General features: G+C 45.7%; 1 protein-coding gene across 4 annotated transcripts in view; it reads right to left on the bottom strand.

Moving 5' to 3' along the window:
- Positions 1–14,832, bottom strand: part of LOC120524858 (pre-mRNA-processing factor 40 homolog B-like) — a 124,777-nt gene extending 109,945 nt beyond the window's left edge. For all 4 annotated transcript variants that reach the window (XM_039746654.1, XM_039746656.1, XM_039746655.1 and 1 more), the window contains exon 1: positions 14,748–14,832. In XM_039746654.1, coding sequence (XP_039602588.1) covers positions 14,748–14,750 — 3 coding nt within the window. In that variant the 5' untranslated portion in view covers positions 14,751–14,832. The remainder of the gene's footprint in view (positions 1–14,747) is intronic.
- Positions 14,833–22,458: the final 7,626 nt, after the last annotated feature.

Raw genomic sequence — 22,458 nt, 5'->3', positions numbered from 1 at the left:
TGTGTGTGTACGTATGTATGTTTGTTTGTCCGCCATACAAATCTGCACCAGGCGTCCGATCGCCACCAGACTTGGGCATGGGGCTCCTTTGTGACCAGGAGGAGGTCATGGGGTATGTTTGGTTGGGAAAAATGTTCGTGGTGAAGCACAGGGCACCTTTTAACCGACACAACTTCGGCACACCCGTGGCAAAAGACGTTCATCGCGGCGCCATCTAGCAGCATGTTTGGTCCCGTGCGTCGCTCTTTACCCATGTTTATTTAAACTGCCAAGAGATGGCGCAAGAGTCCAAGTACGAGAAGGCCAAGAGCTTTGATTGGGTGAAGGCGAACTGCCGTATGGATGTAAAACGTGAACGACCCAGAAGGTGTGACCGGCTGACACACCTGCGTTTCTGCACGTCACACTCCCACACGCACCGATAGTGCTGTATTTCATTCGCCAACGTCCGTTATATGCAAGCACGTTTGAATAGGCACTCGCCTTAAAAACACACCATCCTTCCCCCACGCAGCAGCGGTTGTATGTCACTTCTCTCTGTAGTTACCATCGCCAACGTCCATTAGATGGCAGCACGGTTCAACACAGACGCTCCTTAGGAACACAGCACCCCTCCCCACCATTTTTCCCAGTACGGTTTAAGTGTTACTCTTTCTCACTGGCTTTCCGACTCACAGTACGATTTCAGTGTTACTCTTTCTGCCTGACTGGTACTATTTGTTCGCTTTCCGACGTATTGTAAATAACGTAAATTCATCCCACTGTGGTGCTTATTCCGTACGTAACACATTATAATTGTCCTACTTTTCGCTAATATGCCCATGCCACCGAAAAAAAGACGTAGAATTGGCAGGTCCACTTCAGATGCTACAAAAAAAAGTCTATTTCAAGGGCGTCTGAAACGCCACAGCAGAGTGGAGGAACTTACAGTAAAATGTGAATCACAAAACTGTTTGTTCTTTTTCTATGTTCTGTTTCTTTCATTTGGGAAATTGTAGGTTAAAGATTCCCGGGCAACGCCGGGCACTCCTGCTAGTTCTTAATAAACAGAATTTAACAAAACATGTGCGGAAACTTTTTGAACGTCCCTCGTATTTTGGAGAAATTAGGTGAGGTAGGATTGTTGAACTTGTTGGGATCAAAGGCCTGTACTCATCGTAAACGTTCTAATGTAAGATAACGGACATGGAGGGGTGTAACGGGTACATCAGGCGAGCTGATTTGTGTTTTCTAAAAAACTAGGGGGCTTCGCTTTGCTTGCCACGAAACCCCCCACCCAAGCGGTACACGGCAAACCAATTGGCGTCTCTGCCGGTGGCGTTGTGAAGAGGGTGGCTGAACGCACCCCAAGGAGACACGGTCGCTCCTTCGAAACCCTTCGAAATAGTTTTTTGTTTTTACCTCCTCTTGCCATCCACGTGATCTGCATCTCGCATGGCGCACTTCTGTCATATCACCTATGTCCATATATTCAATCTCTTTTCGCTTTTCACTTTTCATCAATATCGCATTGAATTTTGATTCCGTGTTTGGACTTTCATCGTGACAACACAACGTAGAACTGCCCGTGAGTGAGTATCGCTTCTTTCTCTCTACATGAACTGTGTCGGACAACAGCAATCGCATAAATGACAAATGGTTGGACCGTGTGCGTGGTTATGTAGGCAGGACTTTTCCAAAACTCTTTGCATAAAGTCTTGTTTGGTGGTGGGTCTTGAAATTTTCTCGTGCGGGATTTCACTTTCCCCAAACAACAAATCTTTTTAATTCTCGCGGATACGCCTCTTCATTGGGAGGCAACACGAATTCGACGACCTACAAGTCTCGGACTTAAAGTTTGAAGATATTGTTCAGATTTAATCTCTATTCACTGTTCTGTTTTTTCACCGAGTAATAATTTCTGTTTGCTTGTGCTAATGCGATCTTTACTATCAGTTTTTTGAGACTTTCGAATTTTCATACTTTCACGCACTGCATGTGTATCATTTTTTAATTCTTTACGACGTTCTACTTTGTCATCTGCTCTTTGTCTTTTATTTCCGGCCCCAGGCGTGGTTACATCTCTTGGTCGCGCAGGATGTGTCTCTCTGAAAAAATCCCATCCCATCTCATCTCCTTCCATCCTTACAAGGTTTATTTTTTTTTATAATAGAGATAACATGGAGTTCAGTATTCAAATCCACGGTGTGGCCTTGAAGAACAGCAATGCGTTGCACGTTTAGACATGCAAGTAAGGATTTTACTACCTCCTGTACGTGTGACGATACAACTGCTGCTAACTGGCAGCACCACAGAGTACTTGGTCGTCTGTTACGGGGGTCTCGAGTCCAGACCCACTGCTCCGTCGGTCGCTTATCTAAAAACACCGGGTGAACTACCAGTTATGCAGATGACATGCAGCTTTACTTATCTACAGTATCTTAGGACCCTCTCATCCAAGGCTGCCATGTCCTAAAAACATTCACAGCATTTCAAAAACCCCATAGTGTCACAAGAAACTTGCCCAATATCTGACACAGCAGAGGGCAGGGGGCTGGGACCCCCCTCGGAGACTCGAGAGTGACTGAATCAGTGTGTACCTTCTAAAGAGATTTGTGAGTACGTACAGGACCGTCTTAACAGCATTATAGGCCCCCCGGGCAAAGCAGTGCAGCTGCACAACCAGTCAGCAAGTCACAACATACATAGATTAGCATGGCGGCCCCCAGCTAACTGCCCAGCATGCCCATGCGTTAAGATGGCCCTGAGTACATATTAAGGTCCAAACTGCAGGAAAGGGGGGACCCCCTTCCAATGGGTGAAAAGCATGCCAGAGAGAGAGAAGCGATTTCGAAAAAGAGCCCAAAATACCACACTTTACTTGAAAAAAATCCCATGAAATTCCTTTTTTTTTCCCCCCAACAAACACAATAAAAAAAAAAAAAAGATTCCAACTGGGCATTAAAACTACGGACCTGCCAACACTGCGCTGATCCAATGTCGTGTATTTCTAAATGAATGACTAGGAATTCAGTCATTGTGCTAACACAGGGGTCTGCTGGAGCCAATCCCAGGAAGCACAGGGCGCAGGGCAGGAACAAACCCCAGGCTGGGTGCCAACCCACCGAAGGGCACATACACACACCGAGCACACACTAGGGACAATGTAGAATCGCCAATGCACATAACCTGCATGTCTTTGGACTGTGGGAGGAAACCCACGCAGACACGGGGAGAACATGCAAACTCCACGCAGGGAGGAGGACCCAAGACTCCTTACTGCGAGGCAGCAGCGCTACCCACTGCGCCACCGTGCCGCCATGACTAGGAATTCCCTCAAGGTAAAGAAAGGCAAAACAGAAATCTTCGTTGTTGGCAAAAATGCAAATAGCAAAGGTCTTAGAAATAAACTTGATCTCTTAGCAATACAAGTCATGGCACAAATAAAGAATTTAGGGGTATTCGTGGAGTCAGACCTCAATTTTAAAATTGCACATTAACCAGATTACTAGGATTGCATTTTTTTTTTTTTACTTAGGGAACACGGCAAATGTTCGACCTGCCATAACACTGCAAGATGCCGAGAAATTCATTCCCGTTCAACAGAGGGCGACGCCTCAGTGTGGTCAGACTCGACATTTCTTCAACCTTCTTTTTTGGCATCACAGCCTTTCCAATGACTATTAAGCCTGCTTATTTGCGCTCTTTCTCTCTATTTTTTTTTTTTTTACTAGGCGGCAAAGCCCCCTGCTCACTTCCGCTTGCCAACCTCCGGTCAGGTGCTTATGCGCCAGCCATTTCACGACTTTGCCGCTCGCGTATGGGTAAGCCGATGTACAATTTTAACAGATTGTTATTTTCATGGGAACTGAACTTCTAATACGTCCAATCTACAAACTACTGCAACAATGTATTATGATACTAGGGGGCTTCACCCCCCTGCTCACTTCGCTCGCCAACCCCCCAGCCTGTGCTACGTGCCAGCACCTTCACATCTCTGTTGTTCACGTATGTGGATTTCACTTTCACCAAACTACAAATCTTTTCATTCTCGCGGAAGAAACACTACTTTGATGGCAACACGAATTAGATGATCTACACGTCTCCGACTTCAAAAGTTTAAATTTGAACAATATATTCGATCTCTTTTCGCCGTTCCGTCATTTCACCGAGTAATAATTTTAATCTGTTTGTGCTAATGTGATTTTTACTATCAGGTTTTTGAGACTTTCGAATTTTACTGCTTCCATAATCTCTAACCTGCTCTGCGTGTGTACCGCGCCAACGTTTTTGAACCTCTTAACAACGTTCTACTTTGTCTTCTACTCTTTGTCTTTTATTTCCAACCCCGCTTGGACCAGCTAGATTTTCAACTCCACTTGGTCTGTGCGGATTACCACTTTCCTTTTTTTCCAAATTTGCACTCAGATTATTATTGTTCTTTTCTGAATTCATTTCTCGCCAATATTTTTGGGTCTCTTTTCGACCTGCTGCCCTTTCTTCTTCGTTTAGTCGTTTTTCGTGTCATCTAGAACATATAAAATTATTCTCCAGAAAAGTTTCTTTAAAGGATGCAACTGGGGACTTTTCATAAACAACTTAAAATGAGGGAAGCGTAAAAATGTATAAGAGCTGAGAGCGCAGGAAGCGTGTCTGACAAAAAGCATTCACACCATTGAGAGGTGAGAGGACCGCGGGCGTGGGCCGCGAACCGGAAACGGTGGAGAGGAGGGCGGGACTTCAAAAAGTCTCTTGGCAGTAGTCTCGTCTCGTCTCAAGATTTTCTTTTATAATAGAGAGACAAGCCTTATCCGGTATTCTTTCTTGCCTTCTGCAAGTAGGCCTTCCAACCTGCAGGGAAAAACTTAGGGGTTGGTGGCAGAATTGGCACTCCAGCCACCATAAAAACACCTCACACTGTCCCACTCCATCTGAACTGGTGTGGTGCTGAGGTGTCACCCGTTGCATGGCTGCACTCGGGTCCTAATCTGGATCCCGAGTTGGTTTGCCGTGTGGTGGGTGCGACAATGCGTTATATCAGTGCCAGCTACTAACCTCTCTCTCCTTCTCTCTCTTCTGCACAGTGCCAGGCTCTGCGAGTCTGGATCGGATTAAGTGGGATGTAATGTGTACGTTACCGGCATGCCAAGGATGTAGCAAATCCAGTTTCAACTGGTTACTTGTGTACATACGAGGGGGGACGTAAAAATAATGAGAATTTATTTTTTTGGAGGCTGGAGGGGCGTCAGTTACGACGTTTGCCACTTGGTGCGTGTACTAGTCTACCCACTGCATCGTATGGACAAGCGGCGTCCTTGAAATTGCTCGAGCGATTGCACAATGCAGTACGGGTGATTCAATTTTGGAAATGTTCTGAGAAACATACGATTTAATAAAAAAAAAAAAAATTAATCGAATCACCCTTAAAATTCTCTCCCTGAGACGCAATGCACTTGTCCCACCGCTTGTGAAACTGTTCAAAACTGTTCTGAAACAAAGTGGTAGCCTTCCGTGCCTCCATCGTTTGCTTCTTGACCTCCTCTACATCCCGAAAATACTTTCCTCTTCATTCTTGGGAATAACAAAAAATTGCAGGGTGCAAAGTCCAGGGGGTTTTGGGAGACCATTGTCAAGGCTGTGTGTGGTGGGAGTGTTGTCGTGATGCAGAAGCCACGATCGCCACAATTTGGGTCGTTTTCTCCGCACTGCATTGTGTAATCGCTCGAGCAATTTCTTGGCCATATGATGCAGTGGGCAGTCTAGTACACGCACCTAGTGGCAAACGTCGTAACTAACGCCCCTTCAGCCTCCAAAAAAAAAAAACTCTCATTATTTTTGGGTCCCCCATAAGCTACGATGTCTTCAAGGTGTTGACCACTCTCCCATATACCTTCATATACACAAATACTTACACGCAGTGTCCACACAGCTCAGCTCCAAATGCGCTGCGCTGATCTCTGCTTTTCATCTAGGCCAGCCTCAATCAGCTGGGACTTCTGGTTGACTCTGCCCGTTTCTCGGCCCACCCGCTTGTTTCAGAATAACGCACTGACTTGCTCTACAGCTTCATTACCTCATGAACCTAAAATGGTCGTCCAGGGCTAAGATGGAATGAAGACATCCTCTCTCATTTCTCCAGTGTCGCTCAGTGCAGGTTAACCTATCTGGCAACACAGATGGTGACGCCCACTTAGCATGCCACGCTCTACATGCCCCTCACACCGTTAAGAACCCACTTGCCTTCTCCGGTGCCGGCACAGAAGATGTGGAGGAAATGAGAACGGCATCAAGGTGGCCGTGGGGTTAATCTGATGCGACCCTTAATTGACATTGCAAGTGAAGTGACGACAAGAGGACGAGGACTCACCGGGGGGTTGGGGGTCTTGGGGTTCAAAATAAAAAGGCGGAAGCCATCAGGAACTGAATATCACAAAAGGAAACAAACATTCTGTCAACTGTGTGCACTTTATCGTCACAGTGTGACGGCGTCACCAACACTGTAAGCACAAACAAGCCGGCTACGCCAAATGTGGCAATGTAGCCTGCAGGCTGTTAACCACCTGCTTGTGCAGAGCTACCTGTTCATTTATATGTTCTTCATATGCGCAACGACGCATCACCAAGTTCTGTGGGGTCAGAAACGTTTTAAGGGAAAACGCACACGTTCAGCGTGAAGTTACTGTAATGTCACAATAATTACCTAATGAATCACGCTCCCTAAACCTGTCTGCATTGTCAAATTACGTCAACCGAGGATACGCCCCAGGATCTGACTGCGTTTATATCCCTGATTATTTAAGAGCTGCAATCGGCGACACGGGTCAGTAATACCAGAATAACACATCACGGGAGGCAACTGCTTGGGTGTATTTAACTCTTTTGAGGGCAGAATATTTTTTTGGCTGCTTTCATGCAGGCGCCAGCCGAAAGAGCTAAAGGAAGATCTGATGAGAGAGCGAAGCGAATGCGCAAAGCAAAATACTCCACAGACAAGGTTATGCATATAGTTGCTGAATCGGACACCGACGTACCACAATTCAAATGAGAGATTAAAAATGAAAGTGATGTACCAGCATCAGCTCATCAGTCCCTAGCTGAAGGCAGCGGCGTGAAGATACTACTGTACGTTATTATATGCCGACACCAACCTCGAAAGAGTTAATAGCACTGCCAGTTACGCCAAACATCAGTCATGAAAGCTCTGCAGCTATTGTGTTACGTTTAAGTGATATCGACTGTATAGAGGGTGGTCCAGATCTAATTATGCAATCTTCATTACGCTATAACTTATTAAGTTTATTACATAGAAAATCATCCAAAAAATCCCGGGCCATCGAGAAGTGTGCAAACTGACGACATGAAGAATCGTCTTCGCGCCAAACTGGAATCGTCCCCACATGAATCAAAGTCATCCAGACGATCTGAATCTGCATAATTAGATTGGGACCACCCTATAGATTGGACCGGGGGTATTAACTCCCCCATGGCGCTAGGAGGCAGTCCCCACCCTGTGTTGCAGCGATTCCTCAGATTCCCACAGGGCATCATGGGAATTGGACTTCAGCACAGCCCTATTGGGTTCCGTGGGTGCTGTGGAGTTCTATTTTGTCGGGCTACTGCCTCACCAGGAAGTACCCCCCGGGTTCAGGATAAAAGAAACCCGCTGCTACCACTCCAGGAGCCTGAGCCAGGAGGAATGGAGACGGACGGAGACAGAGAAGGGAAAGAGGAGGACAGGAGGAGAAGAAAAAAGGCATTGCTCTGCTTACTTATTGTGCTTTATACTGTGCCGTGAGAAACCAGGGAAGACTTTCCCACTGAATAAAAGCTGTGTGTGTTGCTGAACTCGTGTCTGTGTCTGTCTGTATAGGGGTTTAGGGAGCTGGAGCGCCCTCTGCAGGCCACTATATATATATATATATATATATATATATATACAGTAATCCCTCCTCAATCGCGGGGGTTGCGTTCCAGACCCCCCCGTGATAGATGAAAATCCACGAAGTAGAAACCATATGTTTGTATGGTTATTTTTATATATTTTAAGCCCTTATTAACTCTCCCACACTGTTAACATTATTAGAGCCCTCTAGACATGAAATAACACCCTTTAGTCAAAAGTTTAAACTGTGCTCCATGACAAGACAGAGATGACAGGTCTTTTACACAATTAAAAGAATGCAAACATATCTTCCTCTTCAAAGGAGCGCCGTCAGGAGCAGAGAATGTCAGAGAGAGAAAAGCAAACAATCAAAAAATCAATACGTGCTTTTAAGTATGCAGAAACACCGCGATAAAGCGGCATTTTGTAGAGGAGCGTCCGTATCCCCTAGGCAAACAGCCTCTGTGCAAACAGCCCCTCTGCTCACACCCCCTCCGCCAGGCAGAGAGAGTGAGAAAGATAGAGAAAAGCAAACAATCAAGCACCGTGCGGGAAGCACATCGTATATCATTGAGGAGTTTTATTTAATTTGTAATACGTGCTCTGATTGGGTAGCTTCTCAGCCATCCGCCAATAGCGTCCCTTGTATGAAATCAACTGGGCAAACAAACTGAGGAAGCATGTACCATAAATTAAAGACCCATTGTCCGCAGAAATCCGCGAACCAGCGAAAAATCTGTGATACATATCTAGATGTGCTTACATTTTAAATCTGCGATGGAGTGAAGCTGCGAAAGTCGATATAGCGAGGGATTACTGTATATATTATATATATATTATATATATATATATATATATATATATATTGTGGTCCCCAGCCGGGACGCCCAGGAGGACCAGAGGAGGGCTTGTGCCTCCTCCAGACCGGAGGGGCGTCCGCCCTGGTTATGTGGGGGGCCTCGGGTAAAAGGGCTTGGAAGCCCAGCCCTGTAGGGACCCGTGGCCACCGCCAGGCGGCGCCCCCCCGGTGCCTGAGGAATCCTGGAGCCCAGCACTTCTGCCACACCAGGAAGTGCTGGGGAGAAGAAGACAGGAGACACCCGGACGGCTTCCGGGCGCACAGCCGGCACTTCTGTCACACAGGGGTGTGTCCAAGAGGGAGTGCCAGGAAGCAGCTGGAGCCCATCCGGGTTCCCCGCCTCCCTCCAGTCAGCAGTGGATGTTGGGTGGAAGAGGACGGAGCTGGAGAGAGGACGGGAGGCGGCCAAGAGAAAGGCACTAGAAGACATTGGGGGAACGGTGCTGGAGGCACTGGGGTGTGTGAGTGCACAAAAAAAGCCTGTAAATATTGTAAATAAAAGTGTGTTGGGTGAACATAAGATGTCCGTCTGCCTGTGTCCGGGTCCCAGTCCACAGTGGCGTAGTCGTGCGGATGGTCCGTCTGGTACAAGACGGGGACCTGTTTTAAAAACAATTATTACTGTGGACTGGGACTCGGACATATATATATACATACAGTGGAACCTCGGTTTACGAGTAATTTGGTTTACGAGTGTTTTGCAAGACGAGCTAAATTTTTTAATAAAATTTGACTTGATAAACGAGCGATGTCTTGCACTACGAGTAGTATGGATACACTTTGTCTGCTGAGCGTCATGTGATCACAACTGAGCTGATGGTGGTTCTCTCGCTTGCGTGCGTCTCTCTCTCTCTCCTCCTCTTCCTCTCTCTCTCTTCTGTTGAAGGCAATCGTCTACTATTCTCCGTCTGAGTCTGTGTGCCTCACTCATATAGTCAACATCCGTACGAACGTATACCGTTTACTACAGCATTGTGACTCTGTGTGTGTGTGCGTGCTGTGAAGTGCGAGTCCCCATCTTGCGCCCCAAAACACTAAGCTGAGTCTCAGTACTTTAACACCACCAGCTTTATTCAGCTTGAAGCAGCAATAGCGCTGTTATTTATTGTAGCGGGATCTTTATAATGTTCCTCGTATCACCCATCGACGGCAGGCGCTTATAGCATGTCTGCGATCTTTTTGGATGCGCTTATACGGCAAACTGCTACAGCGCTGGGAGACTGTGATTGCTTTGGGACACTCTTACGCGTGTCGTCCCGCTGGGTGGAATCCCACATGACTTTAGAAACTCACTCACACCAGCCATGATTCTTTTTAAAGGTAAAATGCAGGTTAATTTGTTTTATGTATCTTTACTTTATATTTTGTATTAATCATTTTTATATGAATAGTTTTGGGTCGTGGAACGAATCATCTGAGTTTCCATTATTTTTTATGGGGAAATTCACTTTGATATACAAGTGCTTTGGACTGCGAGCACGTTTCTGCAACGAATTATGTTGGCAAACCGAGGCACCACTGTATACTGTATCGCCAACAGAATGTCTGTCCTCTATGCTACACCATTTGACTGATTTGAACCAAACTGTGCCTAGTTGCTCTCTAGGTCCATACGGGGAAGATAAACTAATTTGGAACACAAAATTTTGACCCTCAGGGCTCCCAGTGTTTTGCTTTTTTTTTTTCTCTCTCCCCTATACGCAGTGCCAGCTGCTGGCACAGAGCAAATGAAACATCCAAACAAACTAAAACCAAAGCAGCAGACAAAACAACCAGAAGCTTAACATCACCTCCCCGGGCAGTGCCACGTGCTACTTCTATCTACTGTAACATACAAAGGAGCATCGGGCACTTCTGCTGCTTTGTTAGGTGGGGTCTGATCAAGAGTGGAAGTGCAGCACAACACAAAGGAGAACTAAAGGGATGTCGTTTTAACTTCTGCTTTGCTGGCTTTTCTTTACAATTTAAACACTACGAAGTGTCCACCCTGAATGAAGAGGACGACTGAGACATGACAGCATTGAAGCTGACAACCCAGCAAGGAGTTACAGCAATTCTGAAATCAAATCAGACCCAAAAAGAACAAACTGTCGACTCACAAGAGCAGAGATGTTGACCGAAAGGCAGTGTGGGTAACGGACGGGACCGCTAGCAACAACAAGAACAGGATCTCAATTTAAAAATCACTTTTGCTTTCTTTCCTTAACCCACTCAATAAATAAATACTCTGGCATCGCTGGGTAATTTGATTAGTAATGTATAAAGTACACGGCTCCAGAGATGACTGTGTTCTTTCATTTATTCTTACACTCAAATCCAGTATTTTCAATTGTGCACCCGTTTAAGATATTTACTATCATTTATGTGTTCATAAGGCCGGGTTTATACTTCACGCTCCTGCTACGCCAGCGTTTCACTGTTTATACCTGCGCGCGTACTTCACGTAAATCTGGAGGAATCCAGCAGGTGGCAGTGCGAGATATCATCACGGTGAGAACAGGTTCGACTTCGCTGTGTTGTAAATTGCCCGAAACATCCATTAAATTCCGATGACACCTTACCGCAATATCTCTGAAAAGGATGTTTAATGATTAAATCCATCAATCCAGGGATGTGTCCATTCCAGCTAGGATTGGGCACGAGGCAGAAACATTCCCTGGACGGGCATCAGCTCATCGCAAGGTGAATACAAGCAGTCATATACACTGGCGTCATCTTAACATCAGCAAATCCCCAAATCTGCATGTCTTTTAAAGGAAACCGGAGCCCAGTGTGGTAGTGATGGGAAGTTCGGATCATTTTACCGACTCGGACCTTTGAGTCTCGTTCAGCAAAATGAACGAATCATTTTTCTTCGCTCAATTCTGTTTCCGGCTCAGGCTGCATACTAGGTTAAGCTTATGAGGCTGTCACGTGATGAACGAACGACTCCTACCCGAAGACTCGAGAGATGAACTAATCAATTCTGTTTCCGGCTCAGACTGAGTTGGTTAAGCGTATGGGGCTGTCACGTGATGAACGAACGACTCGAAAAAAACGAAGACTCGAAACAGGTGAATCAATTCCAATACAGAAACTATAGGGAGTTGCGCAAATGCGCATGCGCGACTGAACGAATCACTCCCACGAGACGACTCGTTCTTCCCGAGTCACATTAAAGATTCGTTTCAAAAGGAACGAATCGTTCAAGAACGACCCATCACTACAGTGTGGAAACCCAGCAGGAAAACAGGAGAAGTCTAAGCAGGAAACACAAAGGACGCGGCTCCCTGCGAGACAGCAGTGCCACCCCCATATGTGTAATTATTAACAGTATTTGTTAATTAAATGAAGTTAACGATTTATCTGTAAAATGTAACATACATGCGCTAATGCATTTCATCAAATGAATGCTGGGAACGCGTGGCAGCCATGATGTGTGCGCGTCTGCGTTCCGAGCGTGAAGTATAAACCAGCCCTAAGAATTCCTAAAAATCACTTGAGTTTGGTTTGGCTGGCGCCTCCCGACTCTCCAGTCCTAGAAATCCCCCACATATCAAATATAAATGTAAGGATTCTAAATGTGCAGAGAGCTGGAATATCAAACATGTAACGTGTTCGGTGTGGCGATTGCTGCTGTCAATGCCGGAGGAAGACCCAGAAGCGCTTAGTGATTAACAACTCGGTCAGATTTAAGAGGACGTTTACGACGGTCTGCTTTAATGATAAAGTAAACTACGAGGTTAAAGCGGACATTTCGAGATTTAAGCTTAATCACAAAATACACCTTTCCGCTGTGTCCCAAATACATTCTGATGAAAATAAAGACGGCACAGAAGAGGGTATGTGAGACTTTTAAAATGTATCGTGTCATCGATCGGGAATATGCGACGCTTGAATATAAGAGCATAACGAATGCATCTGTATGTCAGCATTTGGCTTCACCAAATCAAACATCGAAGCAGGCACATCAATCCCGTAGGGTCACCAAAGCTGTCACATGTCGATAGTAAACAGACACTCTGACGTCACATTCCGACTTTTTACTGGTACTGCAATTCATGCACGCGTCACGTTAATTTCTGAGGACCTGCGTAGCGATGGGAAGTTCGGATCATTTTACTGACTCGGATCTTTGAGTCTCGTTCAGCAAAATGAACGAATCATTTTTCGAGTCATTTCGTTCAATTCTCTTTCCGGCTCAGGCTGCATAGGTTAAGCTTATGGGGCTGTCACGTGATGAACGAACGACTCAAACCCGAAGACTCGAGAGATGAACTAATCAATTCTGTTTCCGGCTCAGACTGAGTTGGTTAAGCTTATGGGGCTGTCACGTGATGAACGAACGACTCGAAAAACCTGAAGACTCGAAACAGGTGAATCAATTCCAATACAGAAACTATAGGAAGTTGCGCAAATGCGCTTGCGCGACTGAACGAATCACTCCCACGAGACGACTCGTTCTTCCCAAGTCACATTAAAGATTTGTTTAAAATGAACGAATCGTTCAAGAACGACCCATCACTGGCTCAGAGTCAAATGAATGCTGGGAACGCGTGGCAGCCATTATGTGTGCGCGTCTGCGTTCCGAGCGTGAAGGATAAACCGGCCCGAAGAATTCCTAAAAATCACTTGAGTTTGGTTTGGCTGGCGCCTCCCGACTCTCCAGTCCTAGAAATCCCCCACATATCTATCACATGCCGTTCGACTCATCCCAAGGTCTACTTATGGAAGACATTGAGCGTTTTTGACTTTCCTTTATTTCTGTCACCCTTGACCCGAAAACCTCTCATTTTGGGGCTTTTTTGGACCATGTCTTGTGCAGGAGATTACACCTTTATGATAAAGAGCAAACTAATAGGCATCTACAAAAATGATCAGAAGGAGTTGGAAGTTGTGTGTGCCACTTCAAATAGACCCCTTAATGGGCTACAAGGGGTCAACGTTACTCCTTTTTACAAAGCTTGGAAAAAATGAGGATCGGTAATATAGGCATGCAGAGTGTTGTTTTATGCTAGTTGAAGGCTGCCGACCCCAAAAGTGTTATTTTTGATATCTGATTCTTTACCGGTGGTCCTAGCCCTCTAAGAGTTACTCCAAGAAGGTTTAAAATGCCAGATTTCAAACAAGCATGTGGGGTATCATTTAAACTGTTTCAAGGTTAATGAGTCCGAGTGTGATGTTATTTTTGATCCTTTAGTAAAGATCAAGCCCTCTACGGACCTCAGAGGATGAAAATCGACAAATGTCGATTACAATAAAGAATATTTTGTCATTCAACATTTCAACTGAACCATTTGATTTTTTTCAAATATTTGATGTAACTGTTCATGTTTATGTTGTACGTCTACCCCATGAAGCAAATCATCACATTTCTTATGCACACCTCGAAATTGTGCTGCTTACACTTTGCACTATCGTAATTAAACGAAGGCATCGGGTTTTTTTTTACATCCACTGTTTTGGCACGAGGGGGGCTCCATATACCCGACACTGGCGCCCAGACTGTAATCTGGCCATTTTCGGGTCGCTTAAAATATCCCGCGTACTCCTGACGTCCCGTTCTCAGTAACAGCAGCTGGTTGAGGTCGGGGGTCGCCTTCAAACCTAAGTGTCACTCAAGACTATAATGCAAAGGAAGTGGGGGGCGTAAATCGTCTCCAGCCTGTAGGTGGCCTTTGAGAAATAAAAGGCTGCGTTTACGGGGTTTTCTAAAATCCAAATTCCTCTTCCGCCCCAATCGAGACGGTATCCTTTCATTTCACCTGTAAACCCCTAACCCCCCCCCATAACACAGCTTCGCGACGTGCGTATCTGAGGGGAAAACTGACACGAACAAATGTCCCCTTGCAGAAAAGCGAAGCTCCGTTGTCCGTATCAGCCGAAGGATAAGTAAACCAACCCCGGCCCAATCCCGCCCCGTCCAGCGCAGCGGTTCTCCAGGTAGGTCAAAACCTCAAGCAGCCCTGACTCTACGAGACCTGCAATAACGACTGCTGAACCGAGAATAGCGGCACGACACGAACAGCATCGGCGACAGAGCGTTACCATCTTGCGTCGTCTGCAGCGGCTCCCAGTCCCGCCCCGCTGGCAGTAACGACTCACTCCATTGGCTGACCCGGCACGCGCCTACAAGGGGCGGGCTTAAGCGATTTGTGATAGTCGCTTCAATCCCGTGTAGCTTTATTAAAACATATGGTGTGGACTAATTTAACTGTGACGTCATTGTTCCAGTCATCAGTTGACAGGCGATATGCAAACAAAAGACGCACACTTGCCATGACAGAAACACACTCTAGCACGCGTGCAAAAGATGCACACACGTAAACACAACTTACACAATACAAACGTTCTGACATGCGCAAAGGCACACAAACGTGCAGGAGGACGTACGCCTCTCCAGCCACTGGACATTCCAGAGAGAGCAAAGCCTCTCAGTCCGTTAAGTACGGAAAACACACACACGGGGATCACTACATAGCTTACAACATAGGGGGCCGTGTAACACACTCTCATACACTGCCTTTGTCACTTAACAGCACACCCTCACTCTTTGACACGCACACACGTACATACACACACACTCTCAAATATAGAACCCACCCCACGACACACTCAGGCATGGCAAACAACAGCTCCACGTGCGCTAACACACAGTGGCTCTCTGACATGCGCGTAACCAATGAAAATGTATCCTGAAAGGCACTATATAAAACAAAATAATGGGACATACACTCTGAAACATTCTATAAAATTTGCGGAGGCGTGACCACCCCAGAGACAAGCCGTGCCCACCCTGCGAAATGCTCTGTCTGTCCAATGAAAACTCTGGAGAAGAATAACATTTTATTTTCAAAGTTCACTTTGCTGCACGTTTTGAACCTATTGACCACATTCCTTAATTAAAACTGCGTATTCTTTTATTTTCCGGTTGGTAACACCAAAGTCTATGCATAGGTGGCTTATTTTAAAGTTGACATCTTCAACCTCTGTCCCTCCGCAAGCTGCTGGCTCCACGGTTGAGCCCAGCACCGCTGCTACCAGCACGCAGCACAGCGTACCCACGTCGGGAACTGAAACTCCCAAAGATGTAGATAAGCCTACACAATCCTCCAGCTCTGCGCCCGTGTCGGGTACTCCAAACCTCTGCCTTCAACAAAATATACAGTCCGGTCTGCCTGACTTAAATATGGATAGCCCGTCCCAGGCCATTTTAATTAATACTCCCAAGCGCGCATTCGGAAAGACACTCCTATGTTTTAGTGCAAGCTGGTATCAGTAGTATATTGTAAGTCTGGACTTTTGGGGATTCCGTAGTAATAAGGGATTATGGGTATTAGAGAGTTATTAGGAAGTAGAAACTAATAAAAAAGTTGTGTATCGTGTACTCTGGGAACGATCTTAGTAAAGGACCGGTTAGTTACTACTTTGAACCTGTGTCCGTCTTCTTCCTTTAAGGATTACAATATTAGTGCCCATAGACATAACAGTATCAGTCTCGACCATGGCTTGAATATCCTGTTGTCCGTGATGCCAGCCTTTGCTTTGCCTGCCGCAAATTTAGTATTTCCAATTCGGACCGCGAGGACATATTCACCAAACACGGCTACGCTAATTGGAAAAAAAGCTCTAGAAAGAGACGGTGGCGTCTTCCACAAACACGCGTCTAGTATCCCGCACGCCAGAGCCAGGTCTGCATGTCAAGAGTATCGGCGCCGGGCAGAGACGGGTGAAAGCATAATTCAACTTCTGGGTCCAACCAAAAGATAGAAAAGAATAGATATTGTGTGAAAAAGCATTGGGGAAGACGTTCAGTTCCTTGCAGTCAATGAACTGGCTTTGCGTGGTCACAATCACGAAGGTGGGGTGGAAGGACTTTTCCATAAGTTCTTTGATTACACAATCAAAAAAGATGGCAAACTTGCAGAAATTGTAAAATACATCCCAGACAATGCAAAATACACATCCAATGTAATTCAAAATGAAATAATTGAGGCTCTTGCCAAAATGGTGGTAACAGATATCAGGACCAAATATGAAAAAGCAGACTCTCCTGGACTTTGCATTAAAAGTGACGGTACCAGGGATCACTGTGACATTGAGAGTGTGTCTGTAGTGATTAGATTTGTCCAGAACTCCATCCCTGAAGAACACCTGATTGGCTCAATTGAACTGAATCAGCTTGATGCTGAATATATTTGTAACCAAATTCTGTCACATCTCTCTGAGCTAGGTCACATCCCAGACAATTTAGTGTGTCAGTGTTTTGATGTCATGTCTGGGGCAAAGGCATGGTGTCCAGGCTTAGTAACAAAACAAAGTTGGTAAGTACATCCCATATGTACACTGCTACAACCACCAGCTCCATTTAGCAGTGATACATGCCATGGAATCAGAACCTCTGGCTAAGAAGTTCTTTGACTGGTCAAATTCATTGAACACATTTTGTCACAGACATTATGTTTCACACACATACAACGCACCCACACTGAAAAGACTTCTAGAAATACGATGGGCCAGTCATTACGATGTCACAAAGTCCATTGTCAGCAATGAGGAAGCTATAAGGGGGCTTCTCTCGGAGGTAGCATAGGCTGGCACTGCCCCTTCTGACATTTGCATAGTGGTCTTTTGACCCAATGAAAAAAGCAGAATTTCTTCAATACAGGAAACTTCCTCCTTCATGTGCTTGGTGTGCTGAAACGAGCCAATGCAATTCTACAGGCACATGCAGTGGATTTGTGCACGGCTGGGGAGGTGGTGACAGCGTCACTGGCCACACTGAAGGAGATGAGATGCGACTCATTCTGGGAGGATCATTTCTCTCAGTGTGAAAGTAGGCCTACCAATTCGCTCAAAAGGAAACGGAAAGTTAATTCACAGCTTGATGATAGTATTGTTGAGTGTGATGATGCGGGTTCTCTTCCATGCTCTCATCGTCTGTTGGGGAACCCTGAACCCAACACCGTCGATAATGTCACCGAGATGAGCTGACAAATAGGGACAAATCTATTGTGAACGCTGGCCCCGACACAGACAGACGGACAACATATTTTGCACCCACACACTGTTTATTCACAATACTATTTACACAACTATAAAAGTCTTGTGCACTCACGAACCCCAGTGCTGCTAGCACTGAATCCCCCAAAGTCCAGGGCCCACAGTTTCTTGTGCCTTCCTGGCCGCCTCCAGTCCTTCCTGAAGCTCAGTCCTTCTGCCTCCCGACTTCCACCACCGACTGGAGGGAGGCGGCCCCTTTTATGGGAACCCGGAGGGGTTCCAGCTGTTTCCCGGCACTTAGCGGTGGCCACACCCCTGTGTGGCGGAAGTGCCGGCTGCGCACTCGGAAGCCGTCCGTTCTTCCCCCCCGGCACTTCCTGGTGTGGCGGAAGTGCCGGGCTCCCGGGATAAACAGGCACTGGGGCGCCGCCTGGCGGTGGCCACGGGTCCCTACAGGGCTGGGCTTCAAAGCCTCCTACCCGAGGCCCCCTGCATAACCAGGACGGACGCCCCCACTCGGTCTAGAGGAGGCACATGCCCTCCTCTGGCCCTCCAAGGCGTCCCGGCCAGGCTCCATCCCGGCCAAAGACCACACGGGGTAAACCGGCATCGGGGCGCCGCCTGGCGGTGGCCACGGGCCCCTACAGGGTAGGGCTTCCATGCCCTCGACCCGTGGCTCCCAACAGAACCAGGACGGACGCCCCCTCACGGTCTGGAGGAGGCACAAACCCTCCCCACGTCCTCCTGGGCGTCCCGGCCGGGGACCACACTATCAAGGCCAGGGGATATATTCCATAAAGTGCTTTTATTTAAAACAATAATCAAATCAGAAAAATGCAAAAGTGCAGTGTCAAAGTTCAGTAAATAAATCCATAACATCAAGTGTCCAGTGGGGTTAAAGCCATCAACAATAAATAAATCCTTTAAAATCTGAGGTTAAAAAGGCAGAAGTTAAAAATGCAGCCTCTCCGTCCCTTGTTGTTCTCTGGCCCACCTCCATCACTCTCTCCCCGGCTCACCATTACTCGCAGTCGTGGAGACCCAACAGTGACGAGCTCCTTCTGTCAACCTCCGTCTTGGCCTCCAAACGGACGTCACTGCCAGACCGACGAGGTTGGCTCTCCTCCCGTGATCTTTCGCGCACCCGTAGTCGCTCCTCAGATCCGACGGGATGACACGTCTCCTGCTCACCCCACACGCTAATTGTCAGTGGGGCGAGCTAGCCCCCTAGAGCGCCTCCATCTAACACTCCTTCGTGGGGCCCCCGCTCGTTCTGTCTCTCTCTTTTAAGGTGGCCAGATCATCCAGCCTAGACTGCCATTGCCGTCCTTTAACCTCCTTCTCCTCCATACATCTTTCAACCTCCTTCCATTTCTCTCTTTTTTCCACGATTTATCCCCCTCTCTGGTGTACCTTCGTTTATATATACACATATACACCTCTGCCTCCATGGGCACAGCGTCTTAATTACACACCGCAGGAAGCCAATGAGGCAAACAAGAATGACCGCACCCACACGTGCTGGTGCCACTCGCTCCAATCACCTCATTAACTCCAATCGCGCCCACGGAGAATGCCACGGCTATACGGATTTTAAAAAACCTGACTTTTTTTCCAAGCCGCGGACCTGCTATACCACATTGTGTCTACGCTTGGGCATGATGACTCTGATGAACAAATTGCTCCTAATCAGACTTTTAAAAGGGCTACGTTTAGCATTCTTGATAGAACTATTGTGGGAATGGAGACAAGATTCTCTCAGAGAAATGTTGAATTATTGAGGGCCACATCGCTTCTCCTGCCAAAATCAGAATTATTTCTTGATCATTCTCTCCTGAAACCTCTTCAGGCACTTGCAGTCACAGAGCAAAACAACATGAACTTGCAAAATGAAATTGCTGTGGTAAAAACAATGTTGATTAATAAACTGCCAGCTGATGCTAACCTCTCTGAAGCATGCAAATGAATTCAGCAGTGCAAAGAGGCCTTCCCTATGTTGCATTCACTATGTGTCACAGCACTCATCATTGGTGTGTCTTCAGCTGCATGCGAAAGCTCTTTCTCTACTTTGAACCGCATTCTCACTCCACTCCGCCGAACAATGCTGCATTCAAGGAAAAGAAATTTAGTCATCCTGGCACATGAGAAAAACATCACAGAACATCTAGACATGAATGAATTTATTTCAGAATTTGCCAAGAGTAACCGCAGACCAGTCTTGTAGATAATATCCAGCTTAAACACTGGAAACTGATATCCTATAGCCTCCCTAATGACTACAATGAGCCACGTTTCTGTTCTTGCTCTCATATGTTATATACATTTGACTTTATTGATATTTACCTTGTAGATGTAATTCTATATTTGTTCACAAAAAGTAATAATACAAGTTCTATTGCCTCTGTTAATTTTATTGAACAATAGGTTATGATTTATGCCACAATTTTTGCTTTTATATGTTATATAAAACTATGTTGTTATTATTATTTGACCCCCCTACAAAAATGGGGATGGTGGATGGATGCATAGTTTTTGCCCCCCCAGACAAGCCAAATGCCCACCCACACGTGATGTTATGGTCACATCTCTGATAAAAAGGCACTATAGATTAAAATTATGGACATGTACCTTGAAATGCACTATAAAACAACATGATGAACTTCAAACATCAATCATCGATCAAAACATCTATCAGCTGTTAAAAATATATTTGCAGCTTATCTGTTATATAGTGCCTTTCATATCTATCTATTTATTATATAGTGCATTTCACTTCTATCTATCTATCTATCTATCTATTATATAATGCCTTTCATATCTATCATATATTATATATAATCTATTTATTATATAGTGTCTTTCTTATCTATCTATCTATCATATAGTGCCTATCATATGTATCTATCTATCCATCTATCTATCTATCATATAGTGCCTTTCATATCTATCTCTATCTATCTATCTATCATATAGTGCCTATCATATCTATCTATCTATCTATCAATCATATAGTGCCTTTCATATCTATCTATCATATATTATTATATATAATCTATATTATTATATAGTGTCTTTCTTATCTATCTATCCATCTATCTATCTATTATATAGTGCCTTTCTTATCTATCCATCTATCTATCTATCTATCTATTGTCGAGGATGCCAGGGGCTACGACCCGGCTGGGACGCCTTGAAGAACCGGAAGTGGGCGTGCGCCCATCTGGGATCACGTAGGGGCCGCCATCCTGGTTGCTTTGGGGGCCACGGGTAGAGGGCTTGGAAGCCCAACCCTGTAGGGACCTGTGGTCACTGCCAGGGGGCGTCCCAATGCCTTGGGGGACCGTGGACCTCAGCACTTCCGCCACACCAGGAAGTGCTGGGGGGAAGAAGAAGAGGGACACCCGGAGAGCTTCTGGGAGAACAGCCGGCATTTCTGCCACACTGGGGCGTGTCCTGGGGGGAATGCCGGGAAGCACCTGGAGCTCATCCGGGACCAGATAAAAGGGGCCGTCTCCCTTCATTCAGGGCTGGAGTCGGGTGGAAGCAGGACGAGGCAGAAGAGAGTGTGGAGGCGGCCCGAAGAGAAGGCATTGGTTGGCCAGGACTGTATTGGGGTTTGTGTGGCACTTGAACTTGTGTAAATATTATTGTAAATAAACGTGTGGTGGTGGAAAACAACATGTCCGCCTGTCTGTGTCCGACTCCACACTATCTATCTATCTGTCTATCTATCTATCTATAGTGCCTTTCATATCTATCTATCATATATTATTATATATAATCTATATTATTATATAGTTTCTTTCTTATCTATCTATCTATCTATCTATCTATCTATCTATCTATCTATCTATCTATCTATCTATCTATCTATCTATCTATCTATCTATCTATCTATCTATCTATCTATCATTAGTGCCTTTCCTATCTATCTGAAAAGGGCTTATGGATTTATGTTGACACAACATTTTTATCAAGTTATTAAAAAGGCAAATAAAATATTAGGCGATATCATAAAAACTTTTAATTTAAGTTGATGAGCATTATGTTCCAACAATATAATGTTCTTGTAAGACTATATCTGGAGTGCTGTGTCCAGTTCTGGTCACTACACTACAACAAAGACACAGCAGCACTTGAGGCTGTGCAGATGAGAGCAACCAGATGCATCATGGGACTGAAAGACATGTCCTACTGTGACAGACTCAGAGGATTAAAGCTGCTCAGTCTGAGCAGACGAGACCACATGTGGACCTCATCCAGGTATTTAAAATCCTTAAAGGCTTTGATGAAGGAGATCAGCAGAATTCCTTCATCTTAACCGTGAATTGCGTACTCCAGGACACCTAGTGGGGATTAAGGGGAAGTGCATACAGGACTGAGGCCAGGAAGCACTGCTTTACACAATGAGTTGTGGAACTTGGAAACACAATCCTGAAACTTCCAGAAACCTGAAGGGCCTTTAAAAAGAATCTGAAGGAGACATTGGGACAGCTGAGTGCTGAGCTAAAGAAACAAGTGACAAATGGACTGAGTGGTGTCCTGTCATTTGTCACATTTCTTATGTTCTTATGTTTCACAATCCAAAGCCATGCTGGTTAGGTGGAGCGACAGTGCTAAAGTGGCCCTGATGTGTGTGTGTACAGTATGTGTGTCTGTTTATGTGTGTGTGGTGTGTGTGTGCTGACCCTGTGATCCAGGGTTTGTTCCTGCCTTGTGCCCCTTGCCCGCTGAGGTAGCCTTCAGATCCCCTACA

This window comes from Polypterus senegalus, chromosome 3, assembly GCF_016835505.1.
Source record: "Polypterus senegalus isolate Bchr_013 chromosome 3, ASM1683550v1, whole genome shotgun sequence".
Classification (NCBI taxonomy): domain Eukaryota; kingdom Metazoa; phylum Chordata; class Cladistia; order Polypteriformes; family Polypteridae; genus Polypterus; species Polypterus senegalus.
Note: the sequence above shows the minus strand (reverse complement) of the source record. Positions and strands in the feature narration are given on the sequence as shown.